Below are 23,924 nucleotides of genomic sequence, written 5' to 3'. Positions count from 1 at the left end.
AAAAAAAAAGTCTTGTAAAATTTGGAATCACATTGTTTAATCCTGTTGGCCAGAAGATCATCACCTGGGCAGATGTCCACACATGCACGCCACATCTGTGATCTTGCTATGTGTGCTTTATAAGTGGTAAAAAGAAGGGGAGAAACTGGGGAAGGCTTTGCAGACTGTGGTCCTGTCTCCTGAAACTGAAACAACATTCTGTAAAATTTCAAAAATAGGCATGTTTTCAAAATCTGAATCCAAAATTTCAGATTGGAAGCTTGGGGTGGGAGGAGGAGGAGGAGGAGGAGCTGGTTTTTATCTGCTGACTTTCTCTACCACTTAAGAAAGAATCGAACCAGCTTACGATCACCTTCCCCTCCCTACAACAGACACCCTGTGAGGTAGGTGGGGCTGAGAGTTCTGAGAGACCTGTGACTAGCCCAAGGTCACCCAGCTGGCTTCATGTGTAGGAGTCGGGAAACCAACCCGGTTCACTAGATTAGCCTCCGCCGCTCCTGTGGAGGAGTGGGGAATCAAACCCGGTTCTCCAGATCAGAGTTGACCGCTCCAAACCACCACTCCTAACCACTACACCACGCTGGCTCTTTATTCAAAGGACAACTTTGAATAAAAGGTCAGCTTGTGGTAATTTCTGTCACTTGTAAAATTATACGGTCAGGATAAGAAACACAGGTGCGCTGACGTGTTAAGTAATCAGCTTGTGCTTCCTCTCTCTATAAAAAAAAGACACATAAAGTTGGATTTTTCACAAGCAAATACAAGATAGGAAAAATTGCTCTCTCTTTGTTGCAACAATCAAATTCATTTTGGTACAATTGTGTGGTTGCTAGTGGCCTTTGGCTGCCACCTCTGCTCGCCACGGCCGGTCAAGATAGCTGAGTACAGAGCGGAGAGGGCCCCGTTTTGTCGGCTCCAAGGCCAGGAGGTTCTGCAGCATTGAGATGGCATCGTTTGAGAGCGGGCGCCAGTGAAACGGCAAGTCTTCATCCAGACCGGATTCTTGCCATATCACAAAGTCCTCAAAGAAGGAGTCTTCAGGAAGTGTCTTCTCCCAAGGGAAGTAACCAGTGAGCAGGCAGAAGATCAGCACCCCCAAGGCCCAAGCATCCAAGCTGGCATCAATGGGCAGGCCTGGGGTATCGCCAGTGCCACGGCTCAGCTCGGGGGCAGTGTAGGGGATCACCCCAGCCACGAGACGCAGCAGGGTGCCCTGGGGTCGCGTCAGGCCAAAATCCGTCAGTTTGATGCAGCGGCAATGGCGGTCGAAAAGCAGGATGTTCTCGGGCTTGACATCTCGGTACACCAGGCCCCGGCTGTGGATGAAATCCAGTGCGCTTACCAGCTGTTTGGCGCAGAGTTTGGCTGCTGGCTCCGGGATGCCCGCCTAGTCGGAGAAGAGAAGTATTATGTTTACTGCGACTGGTCTGGAAAGCAGATTGTCGAAAGCAGCCCACCGCTGTCACTCTTATCCTGTTTCACCTACACCAGTTTCCAGATGGTTTCCAGAACCAATTCAACGGACTGTTCAAGAACTTGGAAGCCCTAAATTGTCTGAGATCACAGTGTCTGAAAATCCCCTCCTGTCATGCAGACATGCGCCCCCGCTACCACAGTACGGTATCAGCGCTTGCTAGTAGGGCTGCCCTACCGGGGAAGTCCACCTAGCCTACTGATCCCCACTGATGTCCCACCGAGTGCTGAAAACTGCCCTCTTTAAGAGGACCTTTGAGTTGTAAGAAATCTTCTGTTCACGCTGGGAAATGGTGGGTTTAGTTTTGATCACTAATTTAATGCTGGTTGAGAAGTGTTTTTTAAATTATTTTGATGGTTTTCTTATTATAGGCAGAAACCAAAGGCTGCCTTGTGCTGATTTATTATTGTTCTTAGACCTGCCTCTGTTATGTCTTACCTTTGGCTTGATAATGGAGATGAGATCTCTGTGCAGGGCTGCCTCATACAGAAAGCCGTAGTGATGGCTGGACTCTATGGCAATGCCAAACATGCCGATAATGGCAGGGTGTGCAGAGAGCGAGAGGGCCACGCAGTATTCGTACAAGAAGTTCTGCAGCTTGGTACTGGCCTTAGGCAGAAGCTTGAGAGCCATGGGGGTCCCTGGGGAAGGCAGATGGATGGGACACAGACACATGAGTATCACATCATGCCAAGACACGTAGAAGAAGAAGAGTTGGTTTTTATACCCAGCTATTTCTCTACCTTTAAAGAGTCTCAAAGCAGCTTACAGTCACCTTCCCTTCCCCTCCCCACAACAGACAACCCTGTGAGATAGGTGGGGCTGAGAGAGCTCAAAGAGAACTGTGACTAGCCCAAGGTCACCCAGCAGGCTTCATGTGTAGCTTGTATAATGAAACTCTGTCTACAGGGCAGGCACGCACATTAGGCTTGCCAACCTCCAGGTAGTAGCTGGAGATCTCCTGCTATTATAACTGATCTCCAGCCGATAGAGAACAGTTCACCTGGAGAAAATGGCTGCTTTGGCTATTGGACTTTTATGGCATTGAAGTCCGTCCCCTCCCCAAATCCTGCCCTCCTCAGGCTCCACCCCCAAAACCTCCCACCGGTGGCGAAGAGGGACCTGGCAACCCTAACACACATACACAGAGATGTTGACTATACCAAAGTGCAGTGGGTTGGATCCTTCCACTAGTGATGCAAGGAGAAGGGACCCATTAGATCAGCAAAAATTGTGGGACCTATGCGGGGGGTGGGAATCATATAAGATGGGGCTGCTGTGTGACAGGAAACTGGGTAGGAACAAGAAGAAAAGATGGTAGGATCATCTGATGTGGTTCAGTACCAAAAGAGTTTGGAATCACGTGGAAAATGTGGTTCAATGAACAGACAAGGTAAATGTAGAAACATGACTTGGTCGGGAAAGGGTGAGATACAAGTTGCAAGAATGAACAGGCAGGCAGGCAGGCAGGCAGACAGACAGACAGATGCCACCCCTCCCTCTCAGTCTGGGCTGGCAAGGCATGGCCCAGCCCAACCAAGTGACATTTATGTCGTATCTGGTCCTTGTAACAATTAGGTTTGACACCCCTGCATTATCGGGTGACTTGTGATGACGTGCAAAAAATATGAACTTCTGCTCATAAGTGGCTGTCTCCCTTGTACCCGATGTGTTTGGCACAGGCAGCAAGCACGGCAATTTGAATTGGCTGCCATGCCAATTAGTCACATTGTGTTAGTCATATCCTTCTTCTCCAAAAACAACCATAACACAAGGAATTCACCCGCCTTTTCAGGCATTTTCCCCATAGACATCTAATCAGTGTAAAAGGTCTACGGGTGAGTGGAATTACCAGAGCACATCATGCAGTTAATCCTTACCCCTTTTCCTGTGTGTCACAAGAACCACCTGCCCATATTTCCCCTTGCCCAGCTCCTTGATGACCTGGTAGTGTTCAGTCACTTCCATGTGCACCAGATTCTGGGAAGTGATCTCCAACATATCTTCTAGAAGAGCCTGAGCCTCCATTCCCAACGTCAGATCCATCACCAGACGCTGAAGGGAATACAAAAGCAGACCTTTCAACATTTCAGAACTGAAAACCGGGGCCAGTCTTGTGTATGCACACCCCTATGGTCACACCACAGTACCCCTCCCCGTGCTATGGTGGAAAAACTTAAAGACATGAAGCTTTCTTTTGTCCTTGGAGAACTGGAGAAAGAGCGAATGAGTGAAGAGAATCCATGTTGCTTTGTTCTCCTGACTAAATGGTTTACCCATTGCCCTAACGTTTTTTTTTTTTATTGTTCCTTAAATCCAATTATAATCTGTTCTCTCAGCCATTCAGCTTTCATTGCTATGGTATTCTCTCTGCTCGATTTGAGAAGTTTTCAGTTTTTCTGAATTCTTTCTCATTTAAGTATATTGTCGGCCTCTGCCTTTCCCGATAGAATTGCTCAAATATTTCCTATTAGCCTCGCTTTAAAGCCATCTCCGTGTCAAAACGAGACACCATTTCGCCCCCACAGGCAAAATTGCCTGCCGCTGACCTCCCACTTTCCCCTCAATGTACGCTTCATGTTTTGTAGGTCACGGAGAGTTTCTGTGAAATGGGAAACAGACGAGAAATGATCTGGAACCAATTTCGTCCATACCAAACTCTTCTGTGTCTCCATCTGCACCCTCCACCCCGCTTCAGGTTCCCTAGACCTTTCTCGGATGAACCTGCAGAAGTCACAAAACAACAGAGATCTGTATCTTTCAGGAAGTTCCCAAAATATTGATGTCAACAGAGTACATTGTGAAAGAAACATGACCAATTAATTATTTTACGGGCTATCCCCTTAAACCCTATAGCAGGCTATGAGAAGCTGCTGCCACACCAGCATGGCTCGGACCATAACAGCCGGCATCCTGTTGTTAGGTGGTATTGGCATCTTGGGATCTGTTTGGCCCATCGTATATTAAATTTATTTATTCAATTTACAGCCTGCCTTTCTTCCATGATGGTAGTGTAAACAGGTCTCCCATCCAGGCAGGCTCAAATGTACTTAGCTTCAGCCACATTGCTATACATTGTTTTGGTGCCATCAAGTCACAGCCGACTTATGGCGACCCCATAGGGTTTTCAAGGCAAGAGACATTCAGAGGTGGTTTGCCATTGCCTGCCTCCACGTCAAAATCCTGGGATTCCTTGGAGTTTGAGTGTCAAAAGGCCCCTTGCAATGCATTTACACCCAGAAGAGCCGCACCACAAGCGGCCCTTTACCGGAAGTGTCATGGTATATATGCGCGCTTGCACGTTTGCCCGCCGACCCTCAGCTGGTCGACAGGCAGAGGAGTGAATTGCCAGGGGTTTGCCCACCACCACCAGGCACCTAGCAACCCTATCTGCAGCCACCACCAGGAGGTTGGCAACCCTACCATACACCCCTACTCCCTAGTTCACATCTTCACAGCAGCTTTCGATGTGTTATAAAGGTTTGCCGCATACTGTGGGGGAAGGGTGTGTTTTTGGTGGCCCATCAACTATCATATCTGCACCCACTTCCAGCTCACCTTAGAGACCAACCAAAAATGGGGGGGGGGTTATAAGCTTTGGAGAGTCAAAGCTCTGACAAAGGGACCTTTGACTCTTGAAAGCTCATACCTCCCAAAGTCTTGTTGGTCTTTGACGTGCTACTGGACTCAAATCTCATTTTTTCAGTAAGGGGAGTGATTTTATGGTTTGGGTGAGCCACGCTAATCTGCACTCTAATCTGGAGAACCGGGTTTGATTCCCCACTCCTCCACATGAGCGGTGGAGGCTAATATGGTGGACCAGATTGGTTTCCCCACTCCTCCACATGAAGCCAGCTGAGCGACCTTGGGCTAGTCACAGCTCTCTCAGCCCCACCTACCTCACAGGGTGTCTGTTGTGGGGAGGGGAAGGGAAGGTGATTGTAAACTGGTTTGATTCTTCCTTAGTTGGTGGAGAAAGTCAGCATATAAAAGCCAATTCTTCTTTTTCAAGAAAATGGCAAGGGCTGACTGCACAGATGGATAAAATGCAAGACGTGCAAAAGAGCCACAGAGCCACACATGTTCCATTTTTCATGCACAGAGTCTCTGCACAACCCCAAGATGCATACACAATGTGCAGAAGGAAATACACATTTGAACTGAGGCTCTCTTTCACTCGGCTACTATTTGGCATGCAGCCAGCTAGACAGACGAAAAGATTGCAAGATTGGAAGACGCACCGAGTTCTGAGAGGGCCCTTAAACACTTATGCACATATGCGCTCACACAGCCAGCTCACGGTGTCGAGCAGGACCCCACCCGTGCATGCTCACTCACATTCTCACCACCTTTCCCGGGTCCTCCTGTCTTGCATGGACACCGTTGCAGTGTGGTTCTGCTTTTCCTCTACCTTGCATGCAAATATGCAGGTATGGAAACAAACAAAAAATTCTCCTGCATTCACTGCACCAGGATGGGGGGTTTGTATCAATCTGCAGCCAAAGATAAATCTGGGAGTGGATCTTTCCGAAACAGACAGATCCCACTTCCCACCACAATTGGGTCACATTTGCAGAGCAAGGGGGATGGAGTGCCTTGCCCCCCCTCCCCTAAACACATGGCAATGACGCATCCTCCTCACTATGTGGTCTCCCTTGGGCCGAAGCAATAAATAGAGCCATCCTATAGCTGCGGAGGCCCCCTAGGCTGAAACCTTGCCTGAGCCCTCCTTCGCTTCCCCGCAGCTCCCCAGGGTGTCCGAATACCCAGGAAACCTCTCAATGACCTTGAAACAGAGGAGCAGAGCATTCCCAGCACCCTCTTCGGCGAGGCCAGATTAAGACACACTAAAGCCCTAAACTGTTTCAAGTTTAAGAGGCCCCATAGCATTCCAAAAAAACAAGTATTTTATTGTTTTTTAGAGGCCCTCTCGTAAGCTGAGGTTCTAAACGGTAGTTTCCATAGCTTAGGCATAAATCCCATACTGCTGTTCGCACTGTCACAAGTTCCAGACTGGATGGGTTTGTCGCAGAACAGAAACCCGACGTCACTCTGCATTCAGTTTCCCAAATCTGAGTTTTGCTCGTCTCAGGGGATTGTAAATGGGTCAATCCCAGTTTCAAGCTGCTTTTTTGCAAGCAACCCTCTTGGCATCTTTTGAAGAGGAAAGGTAGAAATTCTTTCAAATTAAGATCAATTCCCACAACTAAGGTTCCCAGCCTCGAGGTTAGGGCTGCCAGGTGGGTGGTATTGGCGGGCAATTGCCCACCAATCCACCCAGTTGCTCCAGGGCCGCGGCCGTGTGCCCGTGCGGGCACATGCACACAATGATGGCACTTCTGGTGTTACTTCCAGAAGCGCCACATCGCCACTGCTGCTTTTGCATTCAAACCCCCAAAATTTGGGAGTTTGAGGGTTAAATCAGCCACGGCGATGCGACGCTTCCAGAAGTAAAACCGGAATGCCGTAATTGCATGCACACGCACATGGGCGTTTCAGCTCTGCTCCCTAAAACCTCCCGCCAATCAGGAGGGCAGACCTGGCAACCCTACTCCAGGTGGTGGCTGGAGATACTCCGCTATTACGACTGATCTCCAGGCGATAGAGATCAGTTCCCCTGGAGAAATTGGCCGTTTTAACAACTGGACTCCATGGCATCGAAGTCCCTCCCCTCTCCAAACCCTCTCCTCAGGCTCCGCCCCCAAAATCTCCAGATATTTCCCAACCCGGTGCTGGCAACCCCACCCACAACCCAAGTGGATGGGGTGAGCACGTGGGCTAAACATATATGGACTGGGGTGTCCTCAGCGTCAAAAAAGTTGTGTGATGACTTATTCTCTGAACACGACACACAATGCGTTCAGACCTGCCACCGCTCCGCATCAGTTCCATTTTAGCTTCTGCAGTGAAATGGTCCATGTGGATTGAGTTGCATGATGTCAGTTTGGTAGCTTAATAGGTGCCCCTTGCTCAGCACAGTCATTCGTTTACACTGGCTGCGCTTGCAGGAAGTAACTCTAGACTTGCCAGCAGTCAGAGTTTTAATATCCACACCACAATCACATCTTCCTGGCCAGTTGCCAGAACAGAAGACTACAAAGGCAAGGTGGTAAAAAATAGTACAGTGGTTCCGTTCTCATTCATGTGTCCCTGTGTGCTGTCTTGCACATGAAACACATGGGAATGTAAATGATCAAATAAGAGACGTACATAGGATTGCCAGCTCCGGGTTGGGCAATACTTGGGAGAATTTGGGGGTGGAACCTGAGGAGGGCGAGGTTTAGGGAGGGGAGGGGCTTCAGTGGAGTATAATGCCATAGACTCCACCCTTCTGAAGCGGCCACTTTCTCCAGGTGAACTGATCTCTGTCACCTGGAGATCGGTTGTAATACCGGGAGATCTCCAGGTGATACCCGTAGGTTGGCAACCCCAGGCATACCGAGGTGGCTGATGTCATTTTCCACTAAGAAGCTTTCGTATGCAGTTGGTCTCCATGGACAGCTGACCATATTCAAAGTTTGAGCATTAATTCTGGCTCTAGTTGGTTGTGGCAGCAGCTGTGAACAATGAAACACACTTTGCACATGCTCAGAGACATCCCTGGAGAAAACAGATAGTTTTCACCCTGTAATTCTTGCCTGCCGGTGGCAGATGGCATGCAGATGGCACAACCCTTCAGCTGTTCCCATCAGTAGACAACCAGGCTGCAGAGATTGGATGCCCAGTAATGCTGCCTTTCATCCTCTGAATGAGTTCCTTGCTTGGTAGATAGCCTCTGTCGTGGAGCACGTTTCCTCCTGAACCAGTACTTCCATTTGCGCCAGACCAATGTTTTTCAATGAGCCCTCGCACTTGGAGAAGTGCTAGCACAAGAGGAAGAGGAAGAAGAAGAAGAGCTGGTTTTTATATGCCGACTTTCTCTACCACTTAAGGAAGAATCAAACCGGCTTACAATCACCTTCTCTTCCACTCCCTACAACAGACACCTTGTGAGGTAGGTGGGGCTGAGAGAGCTCTAAAAGAACTGTTACTAGCCCAAGGTCACCCAGCTGGCTTCATGTGTAGGAGTGGGGAAACCAACCCGGTTCACCAGATTAGCCTCCGCCACTCACTTGGAAAAGTGGGGAATCAAACCCGGTTCTCCAGATCAGACTCCACCACTCCAAACCACCGCTCTTAGCCACTATACCACACACTCCATGGCAGAAGTTCCCTAGCTCACATGGAACCAGTTCATAGACTCCAATAGGCATCTGCTATCAGTCTCTGCTACCACGTTCCATATCCTGGATCCGGCCCCCATTCTCCACATCGCACACGTGCAGTCAAAATCAAAACAACTCATGCCCGCGAAAGCGTGCCTAACCCATTCCACAGGCAGAAGTTTATTGAGCCGGGTACAAAAGCTAGCTGGACCCGCAAAGGCAGAGCAGGAAACTGTTTTGATCACGGTCGCTTTTGAGGCACTCTTGTCTTTGCCCAAGTCCGGCAGGTGGGAGCTCTGCGGACTGGCTCCCCCATCATGTCATCTTACATTTCTGGTGCCCCCCTGAAGACGGACATGGATGCCCACAGCCCTCATCACTTAGCTGCCACTTGAGTGCCTGCTCTCTGATTCCTTGCCAAGCGTCCTCTCTTACACGCTAGGAAAGTTCATGGGGATTTGGGCCTAAATGGGATTGACACGCTCCTAATTCCGCTAGAGATCCATTTCCAAGCTTCTGGAGGCAGGGGGAAAGGGCATGAACCAGCTCGGTCCACCCAGCCTCGCCTGTCCCTTTCACATGCTCAGCAGCCCCTGGAGAAAGACCCTTTGAATAACAGATGCAAGTGTGGAAATGGTGATAATTATCAGTTCTTTTTAAAAAAAGATGTCATAGTTCAAGGCTGGGTGGAAGTCATTCTTGTGATTCTTTACCCTTAAACTCAGATGTTCAGGGTGTCATTTCAGTTATTTATTGGTGAGCAAAAGGCACTTTGTACATGCTCAAGGGCTAGGGTTAGGATTGCCAGTAGGGTTGCCAACCTCCAGGTACTAGCTGGAGATCTCCTGCTATTACAATGGATCTCCAGCCGATAGAGATCAGTTCCCCTGGAGAAAATGGCTGGTTTGGCCATTGGACTCTATGGCATTAAAGTCCCTGCCCTCCCCAAACTCCGCCCTCCTCAGGCTCCGCCCCCAAAACCTCCCACCTGTGGTGAAGATGGACCTGGCAACCCTAGTTGCCAGCTCCAGGTGGGGAAATACCTGGAGATATTTGGGGTGGAGGCTGAGAAGGACGGGGTTTGAGGAGGGGATTTCAATGCCATAGAGTCCAATTGCCAATGTGGCCATTTTCTCCAGGTGAACTGATCTCTATCCCTTGGAGATCAGTTGTAATCGCAGGAGATTTCCAGCTAGTACCTGGAGGTTGGCAACCTTGTGTTAGTGGAAGAGGAAATATGTAGCATGGAAGAGGCTGCCTAAAGTACCTGAAACTTGTGGCTAGCACTCAATCCTATGCATGCAAATTCTTCCTTCTTTTAATTTTTTTTAAATAAATCTTTAAAATAGAAAAGTATTTTTTTAAATCTCAGAGTCTTATCAGCTCTGATTTTTGTAACCATACTGTTTGTCAAACTTCAGCCTGAAAGGAAAGATCTCCCTTTTTTCACTGATGTTGTAGCCATTACTAAAGGGCGCCAGAGACCCTACCAAGGCTCCTTAGAATATTCTCCTGTTACAAGCAAAGCCAGAAATGTTCGCCCTTCCTACACCGGGTTGCTCTTGCACGCCACTTGCTGTGATCGATCGCCCGCGTCTGCAAGGAACCCAATCTGAGGACGATCCTTGCACGCAAAGCAGGGCAAAGGGGATGCGTAGGAAGGGGAGGGGGTTTCCAAGACAACTGGGTAAACCTCTATGGCCTGCCCTGCTCAGGCCCCACATATCCACATCAGGCGCGATGGGGCCGAGGAGACGATTTTGCACTGGCTAAGCAAAAGGAACCTTCTGTGCTTCACTGTTGAGTTTCCTTTGCTCACTTTCACTGGGCAAAATGTGGATAGGGTTGCCCTCTTCGCCACCGGCAGGAGGGTTTCGGGGCGGAGCCTAGGAGGGCGGGGTTGGGGGAGGGGAGGGACTTCGATGCCATAGAGTCCAATTGCCAAAGCGGCCATTTTCTCCAGAGGAACCTTGCTGGCAGAGGAATCCATTCTCCCAATTTGAATGAGAAGTATCTGAATTTAGGGGAATCACCTTCTGGAGTTGGGGGGGAGACTAGGGATATGGGGGAGGCACCATTGGCACAAAAGCATTATGTCATTTTCAGGCAAAGCCTGGAAGTGCCGTCACCTTATTCTAGGAATCACTGGAAACTCTATGATTCTACCACAGGGTTTCCAGCGATCCCTAGAGTACTGTGATGTAACTTCTGGATAAAATGCGGTCACACTAGGGTTGCCAGGTCCCTACTCACCTTTGCTGGAGATCTTGTGTTTGTGTGTGTGCGCATGCGTGTGCACGCCGACACAGCACTTCCGGTTTACAAGGGCCGCAGCAACCCTTTACCACTCAAACTAAGAGTTTGAGTGGTCTAAGGCTCCTCGCGAGGCGGCACTTCCGGTTGTAAACCGGAAGCGCTGCGTCGGCGGGCGTGTGCACGATTGCCCACCGGCCCTCAGCTGGTCGGCGGGCAGAGGGGCACATTACCGGATATTTGCCTGCCGCCAGCGGGCACCTGGCCACCCTATGTCACACTCATGTGGATTTTTAACTTTATACTTCATCCATAAACTGCCAGAGCAGTGGTGGGCAACGAAGCTGGGGGTGGGAACTTTCCCACCACCAGTGGAGAACTAGGAAACCTATGTAGGGGTTGTGTCCACAACAGCAGTCTTCCATGCCCTCTGGAACGAATGTGTTCCCATTAAGAACAAGAGGGCTTGCGTGTTACTGAAGTATCCGTTGCCTCACTGAGGCTGACTCACACTCTTTCCAAGCGTCCACTCCCAAGGAAAGATTTGCAAGAGAAAAGGCATACATTTCGTGATGCCAGAAAGGTATCCCGTTTCACGCCCAGATTGGTTCTCACTGTTTTTGCTGTTCTAAACGGGAGCTGGTGGGGAAAATGACCGTAATAAAACCATGATGAAAGGGGGGGGGATATTGTTCCCTATGCTAAAAAAGTTCTTGAAACATTGGCCGCCCCTTTGATGGAGAGGCCAGGCCTTCTAAGGTTACTGTAGATAAGCAGGCACCTGCAGAGGTCATTGGCCTGTTGACACCGGAGGGGCAAAGGGCATGCAAGGCTGCATATTGGCTGGGAGCAAAAGGCAAGGAGGGGGAAGAGACATAATCCTCATTAGTGACAGCTCTTTCATCGCAAGAATGCCCTTCCACAGCAAGAAGAGTGTCTCCTGGACGGAGAACTGAGCCCTGGGTTATACAAGGCCACAGCAAACAAGCAACAGCTTCCCTTCCTTCTACGCGCTCACTGACGGTCGGGAGGATCTATCTAGGAAATTCTCCCTGTGGCTTCCTTTTAATGTGGAATGGTAATTCACATATTATAGGTAGGGATGCCAACCTCCAGGTAATAGCTGGAGATCTCCTGCTATTACAACTGATCTCAGCAGATAGAGATCAGTTCACCTGGAGAAAATGGCCACTTTGGCAATTGGACTCTATGGCATTGAAGTCCCTCCTCTCCCCAAACCCTGCCCTCCTCAGGCTCCACCTCAAAAACCTTGGGACCTGGCAACCCTAATTATAAGGTTGTCAACCCTGCACTGGGACCCCTTGGGAGCTTGTAGGGGTAGAGCCAGGGGAGAGGGAGCAACACGTGCAAGATGACATCACTCTCTGAAGGGGCATTGCCATGCTGTGCTGCGATGCTCTAAAGAAAGTCCGCAATCTCTATGGCAAAAACCATGGAGATTGGGGGAAATCCTAGAGCACTGCACAATGTGGTGTCATCCCTTTCTGGTCTTCACCCAGAGGTGACGTCATTGCATCTTGCAACACTGTTTGCTCCTGCCCTAATGATGAGCAAAAGCAGAATTGCAGTGCAATCCTAAGAACAATTTCCTGAGAGCAAGCACCAATGAATGAAATGGGCCTTACTTCTGAGCTAGGGTTGCCAACCTCCAGGTACTACCTGGTGATCTCCTGCTATTACAACTGATCTCCAGCTGATGGAGATCAGCTGATGGAGATCAGTTCACTTGGAGAAAATGGCCACTTTGGCAATTGGACTCTATGGCATTGAAGTCCCTCCCCTCCCCAAACCCCACCCTCCTCAGGCTCCACCCCAAAAACCTCCCACCGGTGGGGAAGAAGGACTTGGCGACCCTATTCTGAGCAGACCTGCTGAGGATTGCTCTCTAAATTTTGCATAAATATGCTTGTTTTGCATAATAAAATGCTGGTTGCGGAATAATTTTTTTCTGCAGAATTTAGATATTTTGGTTTATTCTAGAGTATGCCCAGGCCTTATTTTGTGTCAGGTGAGTGACTATAGGCAGAGTCGCCGTTGCATTCATAGGGGAGTAATTGCAAATACCGTGCACACCACCCTGCAATGTCAACCCATATTCTCACTGTACCAGTTCCAGAGCTTCCAATAGACCACAGGTTGCAGGCTTTTCATTGGACTTTAAAAGGTTGCTTCTTCCTGTTCAATAAGGGAAAGGGAAAGATCCCCTGTGCAAGCACCGGGTCATTCCTGACCCATGGGGTGATGTCACATCCCAACATTTACTAGGCAGACTGTGGGCGAAAACGCATGGTCGCTTTAGCATCTTTTATTCCCTGATTTGGCCAGGATCTAACACACGTTCAGTGAAACGCACGCGTTCGATCCTGGCTGAATCAGGGAATAAAGGAGGCTAAAGCGACCATGTGTTTTCGCCCTTTATTTACGGGGTGGTTTGCGTCATCTCCCTCCTTCCTGTTACACAAACATAAATTGCCTGTTTTTTACACTGTTGCAAGCCACCACTTTCTGCTCATGAAAGACTCGGGTGGGGGGGAAGACCCTTTCCTAAGAGTAGCCCTAAAAGGGTTCCGTTTTTTTTAAACTGGAGGGGAGGGGCTATAACTCAATGGCAGAATGCATGCTTTGCAGGCAGAAGGTCCCATGTCCATTCCTTGTTATACCTCCAGCAGGGCTAACAAAGACTTTGGGATACTCTTGAGTCTCTGGAGAGCTTCCACCCGTTAGTGAGAACTCGCATGGTGCAGCAATTAACATGTTGCAATGGGATCCAGGCAGATGGGTTGAAATAACTCAGCCGCTGGGTAACCTCAGGCCAATCACTTTCTCCTAGAGGATAAAATCAGCTTAAGGGGGAATTATTTATGCCGCCACGAACATCTTGTGATGGACAGATGCAGAGTAAATAACAGTGGTCTAGATGGGCCAATTGCTTAGGCAGAAACATATGTTCATATATGGCTGCGTACAGACTTACATAATCACCAGGCTCACCCTCTTGGGGTCAAACCTACAGCCTCCCCTGTAGGGTTGACCTAAGAGCAACCTGTTCCATTGTTTTCAGCAAGAGGCAGCTGTCCGTTGAACTGACTGGTTGTTATTTGTGGTATCACAAATGCTTCCTCCCTAGAACAGTTTTTCAAGATTAAAACAACAACAACACCTGAGTTTGTCGCTGGACAAATATTTACCCGGACTATTTTTTGTTAAGGTGAACAGCGATGAAAAAATCTGCATTGAATTTGGAAACAAGGGTGTGTATTATTTGAAATGTGAAGAGCGGGGGAAAATACCTATTTTGTACATTCGTTTTGACATATCCTGTGTTTATATACTTCTCTCACTGGGTATCGGGCATCAGAAGAATACAGATCAATGCTCAGTGTGAGCACTGATTGTGATCGGAAAAATCCTCTGGATTGTACTGTTTTGCCCAGATAATCACAATCTTTTGCCAGTAACCTTAGGGTGCAACTAGATGGTCCAAGAAAAAAAAATGGAGTTGCCGACACGCCATGTTTCTTTAGCCACTTTTCCCGAGAACATGTCACACAACACAATTCACAACACGGCATCGCTGCGCTCTGTGTTTCGCCACACCATTAACAGCCCGTTATGCGATCCGGGGCAGTGAATTGTGTAGGTCAACGGCATCATGTCACGCCATACGTCTGGTCCTCGTAAACGTCCCCGAAGAAGCCAGGAGACTCATGGCAGGCTGGTGATTAACCTGAGTGAAAAATTATCGCGCTGGAATTCCATCATCTTTGATCGGTTCTCCACACCCGCCTGCCCCTGCCCACTTTGGCCGCTGCACGGTAATCCCCATGTATCAAGTCGCCAGACAAAAACCAGAGACACTTTTTAGAACGAACACTACATGCTGAATGCTCCTTGTAGGTATTATGTTTTCCTCTCTCTATGGCAGTGCAGCCGTTCGACTCTTCTCCCCCCCCCATATCCGATATACCTTTGCAACCTGCCGGACTGCGCCGGGTAAAATTGCACCGGGCAACGAACTAATTGTTTGCAGGCACCCAGCCCTATCAGGGCTCCACCCGCCGTAGCTCAGGTAAGGAAGGTGATCTCAGGGCCACGTCCTCCACTGCTGTCGAGGGCCCCACAGACTACACCTGGTACTTACCCACTTCCTGCTGCTCTGCTGAAGGACCTCTGGGGTGCCCAGTCCCTCTCTATTGCCTTGCTGCTGTCTGGTCGTGACCGTGTGGAGTGCAGCTGGGGTGTCTGCCAGGCATTACCAGGCTAAGCGTGACGCTCCGCCTCTTCTCCTGTGCCACACGCCCCATAGAGCTGGAGTCTGAACGCGGGGGTGGGGGGAGCGCAAGGGAGGGATTGTCATCTATCTCTTCAGGACAGATGAAAGAGTGAGCATACCAGGCAGGCTGCTCCGCCCGATAGCCTTCAGGCCGTGCTGTGGCATCTGCCAGGATACCAACAGCAAGGGTTTGGGCTCCTGTTCCTGGGGCCTCAATGACCCTTCATCTCTTTCCCATGGTCCTCTGCTATGCCCCATAGTCCTTCATGCTGTACTTGTGATACAGTGACATCCTGTGTCCATGTGTCTTCATTACAGGGGAAGGGGAGAGAAGCCAATCAGAAAAAGTACCATCTCTCTCTCTGTGTATACCCCATGATACCCCCTCTTCACCTCCACATAGTCATGCCAATTGACAAGCACCAGGTAGCCCACCAGGCAGTTTGTTCTGTGACTACGGAGAGCTGGCTGCTTCACAAAGGGGGTTCTAGCAAGATGTAGGGGTTAAGAGCAGTGGACTCTGATCTGGAGAACCAGGTTCGATTCCCCACTCCTCCACTTGAAGCCTGCTGGGTTACCTTGGGCTAGTCGCCATTCTCTCAGAACTCTCTCAGCCCCACCTACCTCACAAGGTGCGTGTTGTAAAGGAGGGGAGGGAAGGTGATTGTAAGCTGCTGTGAGACTCCTTAAAGGTAGAGAAAACCGGGGTATAAAAACCAACTCTTCTTCTTCTTCCCATGGCAACAAGCCTGCTGTAGCTTTCCTGACAACCGCAATAAGACCAAACCAGATGAGAGAGTGGCTGGAGCCCAAGAAAACCAATACTTTTCTAAGGAGATGGAGCGTCTTCTTTACTGAAGGGGAAAAAATGAAGCAGCTGGAGCCTTGGGGAATGAAAGACAACTGAGTTTGGGGCACATGGAAACAATTTATATAACTGTGACTTGTGCAGAGGAAATTCATGAGAAGAATCTGCCGCTCTCTCGAAACACGAGAATGTGAAGCTATCCCACTAAAGTGATTTGCGTTAAATCCACGATGGATGATGTATCGTTGTTTTTTTTTAAAGCACGACTGGAGAGCAAACAAGAACACTTTAAAAAAATGAAAACCATTCTGCAGAAGGTTGGAACAAACCCAATTTGAAAAACGTCCTAAGGACACTTTCCTGGGAATACAATCCGAAACAGGACTCCTCAGAAAGCTACTAAGAACGGGGCTTACTCCCAGGAAACTGAATGCACAGATAGTACATTAAAATATAGTTAATTTCAAAAGTGAGATATTCCATGCAATGGGATCCCTGAAGCTCTGCCTCAGTTCGATTTATCAGAGTGATTTGTGGTTTCTTGGAGGCAATGGAAACATGTGTGTGTGTTAAGCAGTGGCGTAGCGTGGGTTGTCAGCACCCGGGGCAAGGCAAGTAATTTGCGCCCCCTAACCCGTGGATTTTAGCACTCGAGTCTCTTCCACTAGATTAGTTAAAGAAACCCTTACCCCCTAAGCACATGTATTGTTTGTGCTGATGTAATTAAAGTAAAATGACTGAACCTGGGGCCTTCGGTATACCAAGCAGCTGTGGGACTTGCAAATACCTCTGTACTTAATAATTTGTGTTTAAGAGGTGTTTGGAAGATGCAATACAAACCTTATGCCTGCTTGTCTTTGGGCCATACTCCTCCTGTGTTGTTTAGGTGGAAAGCAGCCACTGGCTTCCTTTTGGGACTTCATGTACCCCCCCCCCATTCATTTTCATATGCCCAAAACATATATTTACTGTTTACTGATATGATGCTTGCTATACACCTCTGTGCACATCCTGGCCACAGGAGGCAAAGATGTATAGTAAATTGGCCCATGCTGCAAAACTAAATTAACTGTATACAATTCAAATTCACCAATTAGTAATAAGTGGAAGATGAGTTTGAAAAAGAAAAGTCCAGGAGGCAATTCTCACTAAGCATCAAATTCTAATCCACAAGTGGTTTCTCTAACAATGTGTGTGTGTGTGTGTAAAGTGCCGTCAAGTCGCAGCCGACTTATGGCAACCCAGAGGCCACTTACCGGCATCATCTTCGCCCCGAACCGCATTGAGGCGGGTGGCGCCGGCTCCCACCACCCGGGACCGAGGCGGAGACCAACGGCCGAGGCCTGGAGGAGTGCGGCGGCCTCGCGTGCCCAGGAACCTGTTGCAGGCGGCGCTCCCGGGCCGGTGGGACGGCCCTCGCGGGACCGGCGCCTCTCTCAGGGCCCAGCGCCGCCCCGCGCCCTTCAGCTTTGTCTCGCCTTCGCCCCCCACCCCTCCTTCCCCGCCGCCTCTGCTCGCCACAAACAAGACGGCCGCCGCCCTCCAGCCTCCTCTGAAACTCCCCCCCCCTTCCGCTGGCCCGGCAGGGAGGAGCTGCTGAGTCCCACCCCCAAGGTGGGCTGGGCCGGGTGAGGCCGACGCTGTGGGCTCCGCCGTGCGGCCCTGCCTCAGCGGCGAGGGGGAGGGAGATTAATGCCTGAGGCGGCCCTGCCGTGAGTTGGGGAGCGGGGCCGCGGCTTTCCCGCCCCCTGGAGGCCTGCTGAGAGTTTGAAAATGTTATACAAAAAACACCGCTTTGAAAGGGTTTTTTGGATACCGCGGCTTATGAATGGTTGGAAGACGTCTTCACTGCAGTGAGAGAGAGTGAGTGAGTGAGCCAGGCAGGGGCAGAGAGCTGCGAGTGCGCCCCCCCAGATGTTGCGCCCGGTGCGGCCGGCCCCCCCTGCACCCCCCACGCTACGCCACTGGTGTTAAGTGCAGTCAAGTCGCTTCCGACTTATGGCGACCCTATGAATGAAAGTCCTCCAAAATGTCCTATCTTTGGAAACATGCTCTGCATGTATTCAGAGCCCCCCCCCTTTTAATATCTTTATTCAGTTTAGTTATCAGGAGGGGGGGGAACTTACAGCCTGTAGGCTGCAAGGCGTATACCACTGAGGAGCCCCATCTTGTGCACATGCATTTTTATTCTGAATTTAGTATCTTGTTGATTCTGGGGCTAGATTTTATTGTTATAAGATGTTTGAATGCATTTTAATTGTTCGATATGGTTCTGTTTTATTGTAAGCCGCTCTGAGCCCTGCCCTGCCAGGGAGAGCGAGATATAAGAGTGATGAATGAATGAATAAATAGTACCTCACGTATTCCTGGGCTTGATACTGGTGTACAAAACAGGTTCTGGAGTTGAACCCCCTGGTACAGATTAAGCCCTGCAGCCAAGCGAAATGAGGCTTTCAGCCATATGCTGCTGTCTGTCGGACTGTCACAGGGTTAGCTTTGAGGAACAGCATCTGCCAAATTCCAAAATTTCAACTCACCGCTTTAGGAATGGCCAGAACTTTTGTTGATGTGGGCAAAACAGGGAACTTTACACACCTGTACACATTCCCTTTACGCTGTGATGGCCAACAGATATATGCTATATGCGAAAGAGCTCAGAAGGACAAGTAATGCTTGGTCCCTTCACTCATCTGTGATTAGTGGCTTGATTTAATGCAGGCAGGCAACAAGAGCCCCATAATGGAGTCAGGTGGTTTTTTTAAACCTGCCCTGTCAGAAAGGCTAAAGAGTAGATTTCTCAGAATGATTCCTCAGTCCTTTTTTATTCATAGAATCATAGAGTTGGAAGAGGCCATACAGGCATCTTGGCCATCTTCGGGTCACTGGGGTGTGTGTGTTGGGGGTGGGGAGGTAGTTACGAATTTCCTGCATTGTGCAGGGGGTTGGACTTGATGACCCTGGTGGTCCCTTCCAACACTATGATTCTATGACCCCCCCTGCTAAATGTAGGATCAGCCTAGAGCATCCCTGACAAGTGTTCATCCAGCCACTGCTTGAAGATTGCCAGTGAGGGGGAGCTCACCACCTTCATAGGCAGCCAATTCCACCGCTGAACTACTCTTACTGTAAACGTTTTTTTCCTTATATCCAGCTGGTACCCAACCCCGTAATTTAAACCCATTATTGAGAGTCGTATCCTCTGCCTCCAACGGGAACAGCTCCCTGCCCTCCTCTAAGTGACAGCCTTTCAAATACTTAAAGGGAGCGATCATGTCCCCCCTCAACCTCCTCTTCTCCAGACTGAACATTCCCAAGTCCCTCAGCCTTTCCTCATAAGGCTTGGTCTCCAGGCCCCTGCTCATCCTTAGAGCTCTCTTCTGTACCTGCTCCATTTTGTCCACATTTTTTTTTAAGTGAGGCCTCCAGAACTGCACACAGTACTCCAGGTGCAGCATGATCAAAGCAGTGTAAAGGGGGACTATAACATCTTGCAGTTTGGATATTATGCCTTGTAACAAGTCTATGTGGCAAGGACCCCAACCTTCTTTTTTTTTTTTTTTTTTTTTTAGTGAAGTACTCCTTCACTATTAAGTACTACTACTTCACTGTTAAGTGCTCACTCCCAACAGCGCTTTGTATAATGGAGATAGACTTGTACAAAATCTGCCATTATTGGAATCACATTAGGGTTGCCCTCTTCACCATTGAAGGTGAGAGGTTTTGGGGGCGGAGCTGGAAGAGGTTTGGGGACTTCTTGAGCTTGTACGTGCTTTTGGAATTTTGAAAAGGGCAGTAGGCACTGCTGCAAATTGGCTGCCATGAGGGGTGGGGTCAGAATGGTGAATTCACTAGTCAAACCCCAAACTCTCCCAGACTGAAAAGGTAAAGATCCCCTGTGCAAGCACCGGGTCATTCCTGACACATGGAGTGATGTCACATCCTGATGTTTCCTAGGCAGGCTTTGTTTACTGGGTGGTTTGCCAGTGCCTTCCCCTGTCATCTTCCCTTTACCCCAGCAAGCTGGGTCCTCATTTCACCGACCTCGGAAGGATGGAAGGCTGAGTCAACCTTGAGCCGGCTACCTGAAACCAACTTCCGTTGGGATCAAACTCAGGTCGTGAGCAGAGCTTGGACTGCAGTACTGCAGCTTACCACTCTGCACCACGGGGCTCCTGGACTGTACAGTACTACAAATGTGGATGACCTAACCATGATGGCAAAATGCCTGTAGAATGCTTGACTACTACTCTGTCAGCTGTTTTTCTGCTGAAACTCCCTCCACTTCCTTCCCTTCACCACCCACATTCTTCCCCATGTTCACCATGAAAATCCAGCTCTGGAATCCCAAGGGGGGTGGGAACAGCTGGAAGAAAAAGGATGAAGTACTCCTTCACTATTAAGTACTACTACTTCACTGTTAAGTGCTCACTCCCAACAGCGCTTTGTATAATGGAGATAGACTTGTACAAATTCTGCCATTATTGGAGTCACATTAGGGTTGCCCTCTTCACCATTGGTGGGAGGTTTTGGGGGCGGAGCTGGAAGAGGTTTGGGGACTTCAATGCCATAGACTTCAGTTGCCAAAGCGGCCACTTTCTCCAGGTGAACTGATCTCTATCGGCTGGAGATCAGTTGTAATAGCAGGAGATCTCCAGCTACTACCTGAAGGCTAGCAACCCTAAGTCACTTGGCAGCAGACACAAGATTCCTGTCTCTACACAATGGCAAATCTGAACAGTTAGGTCCATCTGGAAGTGCCCAAGTAGAAGGGGAGGCTTATCCAAGAACCCCATCAGGACTTGAGTGTTACTAAGAAGGCACTGGCATTTTGGTAGGCAAATTGTTCCTTCAGAAACTGGAGTCAGCTGTGTTTCAGTGCCACACAATCTTTCAACAGGGGCAAAGTTTTGATACCCTCCAATCCGAAGAGTCCAGATTGCTGGCACTCTTCTGGGTCCCTCTTCTTGGCGCCTGTCCCTAGCATGGTATCTCTTTTCTCTCTACTCTCTAAAGGAGGCCGAGCTCTTCCCCTACAAGTGTTAATCTCGTCATTCAGCTGGTTATCACAACAGCAGGTGGATGGAAATGTTACCAAGGTGCAAAGAGGCTTCTCCATCAGCACTTGCGCACGAGACCTGGAAAAGCCACTGTTTGCCTTGAAGGAATACGTGATCTTTGGGGTTGGAAGAGATATCTAGGACTGAATTTCATGGAGTTAGCACAACCTTTTAGGTGTCTATTCGATTCGAACTGCTGTGTAATTCTTAGCCATGCGGCCAATTTTGGATCCCAACCCAGCTGTTCTAGTTCAGAAGAATTTGATGCCCCCCCTCCAACTTGTTTGGATGTTTAAAAATGCCCCCAAGGCCCAAAGGGTACAGCTCCATTCATAATGTGTATAAATGATAAGAGTTTTAAATAGTAACAAAACAAAAACTTGTGTTAAAAACTCAACAGTCAGGAAGTCTTGAGCATACTTACTTAAAAATAATTATCACTTAGTGTAAGTCCCAAGGAACATACTTGATTAGGGTTCTAAGTAGACCTGCTTGGGATTGCTTTCTTACTGTTTAAAATGTGCTTAGGATCACAGCCTAAGCCAGTCTCCAATATATCCAAAACCTTCTTCAAAGGGTTGCCAGCTCCTGTTACCACCTTCTGTCTTGTGCCTGTAACCCCAGCTTGATGGGTAGTCATTAGCAGGTGATAATGCTAGCCTCCAGGCTGTGAAAATTTCACCTACTAATTTCTGAATACCAAGTTCCTGTGAAAAGCAAAGGACCAGGCCTGATCCCCCGCCCTCCCAATTGAGTGGAAAGCCAACCATCCAAATGTATAACAAGGAATTCCTCCTGCCCCATGGAAGTTTCTGCCGCTTGCTTTTGCTCAATACTTTTTTGGATTCACCAGCACAGAAATATGTTATTGAGCTTTATCCTTTATCTGGCCCAATTCATATTGGAACCCATATTGGAACCCAGCATACAGAGAGAAGGGGCTTAGACCCTGCTAAGATAGCCAATTCCAAGTTGGGAAATTCCTGGAGATTTGGGAATGGAGACTGGGGAAGGCAGAGTCTGGGGAGAGACCAGCAGGGTATAATGCCATAGAATCTACCCCATCCCCCAAAGCAGCCATTTTCTACTAGGAACTGACCTCTGTAGTCTGGAGATCAGTTGTGATTCTGGGAGACCTTCCCCTCCCGAAGATGGCAAATTTATTACCCACACACCATTTTCCTAACCTGAAATGGCCTTATGGTCCACTATTGCTCCCATAAGGGGCTATCCAGACAACCCGGGGGCATTGCAAGAAAATAGTAAGGTATGAGTCCTCTCTGCAGGAGGGTGAAGAAGGTGTGTAGTTCTGACTAAGCGTGTGCACACACACAAAATCCGTATTTTTCGGATTTGGGTATATTAGCCCAAAAATTTTCAGTATTTCTGAAAAAAGCCAAATCCTCATACCAGTTTTGGTTTTTTCGGCTTTTTTCGGGAATTCCCTTAATTTTCAGCTCCATTGTACTCTATGGGGAATATTTCTGGGGCTTCAGGGGGCTGTTTTTAAAGGTAGAAGCACTAAATTTGTAGCATAGCTACTGGTGATTCTCCTTACAAGAACTCCTGAGTTTGGTAAAGATTGGGTCAGGGGGTCCAATTTTATTAGCCCTCAAATGGAGGAAAGACTGGGGGCCAATAAAATTGGACCCTGACCCAATATTTATCAAACTTGGGGGTTCTTGTAAGGAGAGTCACCAGCAGCTGTGCTGCAAATTTAAGGCAAATAATTGAAAGTGGGTTTCTCCTTATCCAGTACCCCAATACTCTGGCTCTTACACCATGCTCCCCTGATAGGTATGAAAATCAAATACCTAACAGTTGTGTGCATCATTCACACCTCTGCATAAAAGCTAAAATGTAGTTTTCAAAATGCTAATATCTCATTCCCTGTCATAGTCATATCCTAAATTGAACTTTGGACCATACAATTGGTACTGTGTTTGAGATTCATACATTAGCCATTTGAATGGTACATTATTAGCTGGTATTCAGGAGCATGGACGATTCTCGCATCTCCTATATATAGTCTTCCCTTCTCGGGCCATTGAAGTCCAAGTATGAAGGCTTTCTGGAAAAGATGTGAGACCTTTTCTCTTTGGACATGCGTTCAGTGCCTGGGATTAAGCAGTCATAGGGTAATTTTAATACAATTAGGCTTTGCATTTTTGTGTGTTTTGATAGTAACGGTTGCTACCTTTAGCCCTTGGGACTTGGAATCAATAATCCATGGGCCATTTTTCCTCCTTGTGCCACTAGTATATCAATCAGGCCACCGAGGTAACACATTTCTTCCATCACAAACTGTGTCTAATTTGCTGAGCCACAGCAGTTTAGTTCAGGCAGATTAACTCCATCCAAACTTGGAATGTGTGACAGTCCAGTGGGCCTGTTTGTTGATCCATCGGTAGCTGAGGTCATTGTTGAGCTTCTCAATTAGCCATTGAATGATCTGGATTGAGTATCATGCTAACAGCTGTCCAGGCCTTGGGTTGGGAGATGATGCAGTTCAAGGGGATGACTGGAGCTCTGTTCCCAATGTTGTAATCATGTCTAATGGTGTTTGCCTACTAATATTTTAAAAAGCCATGTAGGGAAGCAAGCCCAGATGTGGTTGAAAGGTTCACATCTTAGTAATCGGCACAGTTCTCCTGAGCAACCATTGCTGAAGTGAATGGGAGAAGGCAGCTATCTTGTTTCCCTCCAAATCAATTGCTGGGACTTCTCCCATTGACATTTCTGGTAGATTGACCCCAGTTTCACAAAAGGAAAAAATCCAGGGAGTATTGTGAGGAATGGGAGTTCTTGTTAGTTAATTAATCCTTTCTTAGCT

The 23,924-nt window shown here is 48.5% G+C and overlaps 1 protein-coding gene across 1 annotated transcript; it reads right to left on the bottom strand.

The window, feature by feature from the left end:
• Positions 1 to 829: 829 nt before the first annotated feature.
• Positions 830 to 15,260, bottom strand: SBK2 (SH3 domain binding kinase family member 2). Its single transcript, XM_056863809.1, is given in 5 exon segments — positions 830 to 1,387; positions 1,913 to 2,115; positions 3,355 to 3,529; positions 15,095 to 15,154; positions 15,156 to 15,260. Coding segments are annotated over 5 exon segments (1,098 nt in total). The 5' UTR covers positions 15,258 to 15,260.
• Positions 15,261 to 23,924: the final 8,664 nt, after the last annotated feature.

The sequence above is a fragment of the Euleptes europaea genome, chromosome 18, assembly GCF_029931775.1.
Source record: "Euleptes europaea isolate rEulEur1 chromosome 18, rEulEur1.hap1, whole genome shotgun sequence".
NCBI classification, from domain to species: domain Eukaryota; kingdom Metazoa; phylum Chordata; class Lepidosauria; order Squamata; family Sphaerodactylidae; genus Euleptes; species Euleptes europaea.
The sequence above is the reverse complement of the archived record's forward strand: the minus strand, read 5'-3'. Positions and strand labels throughout refer to the sequence as shown.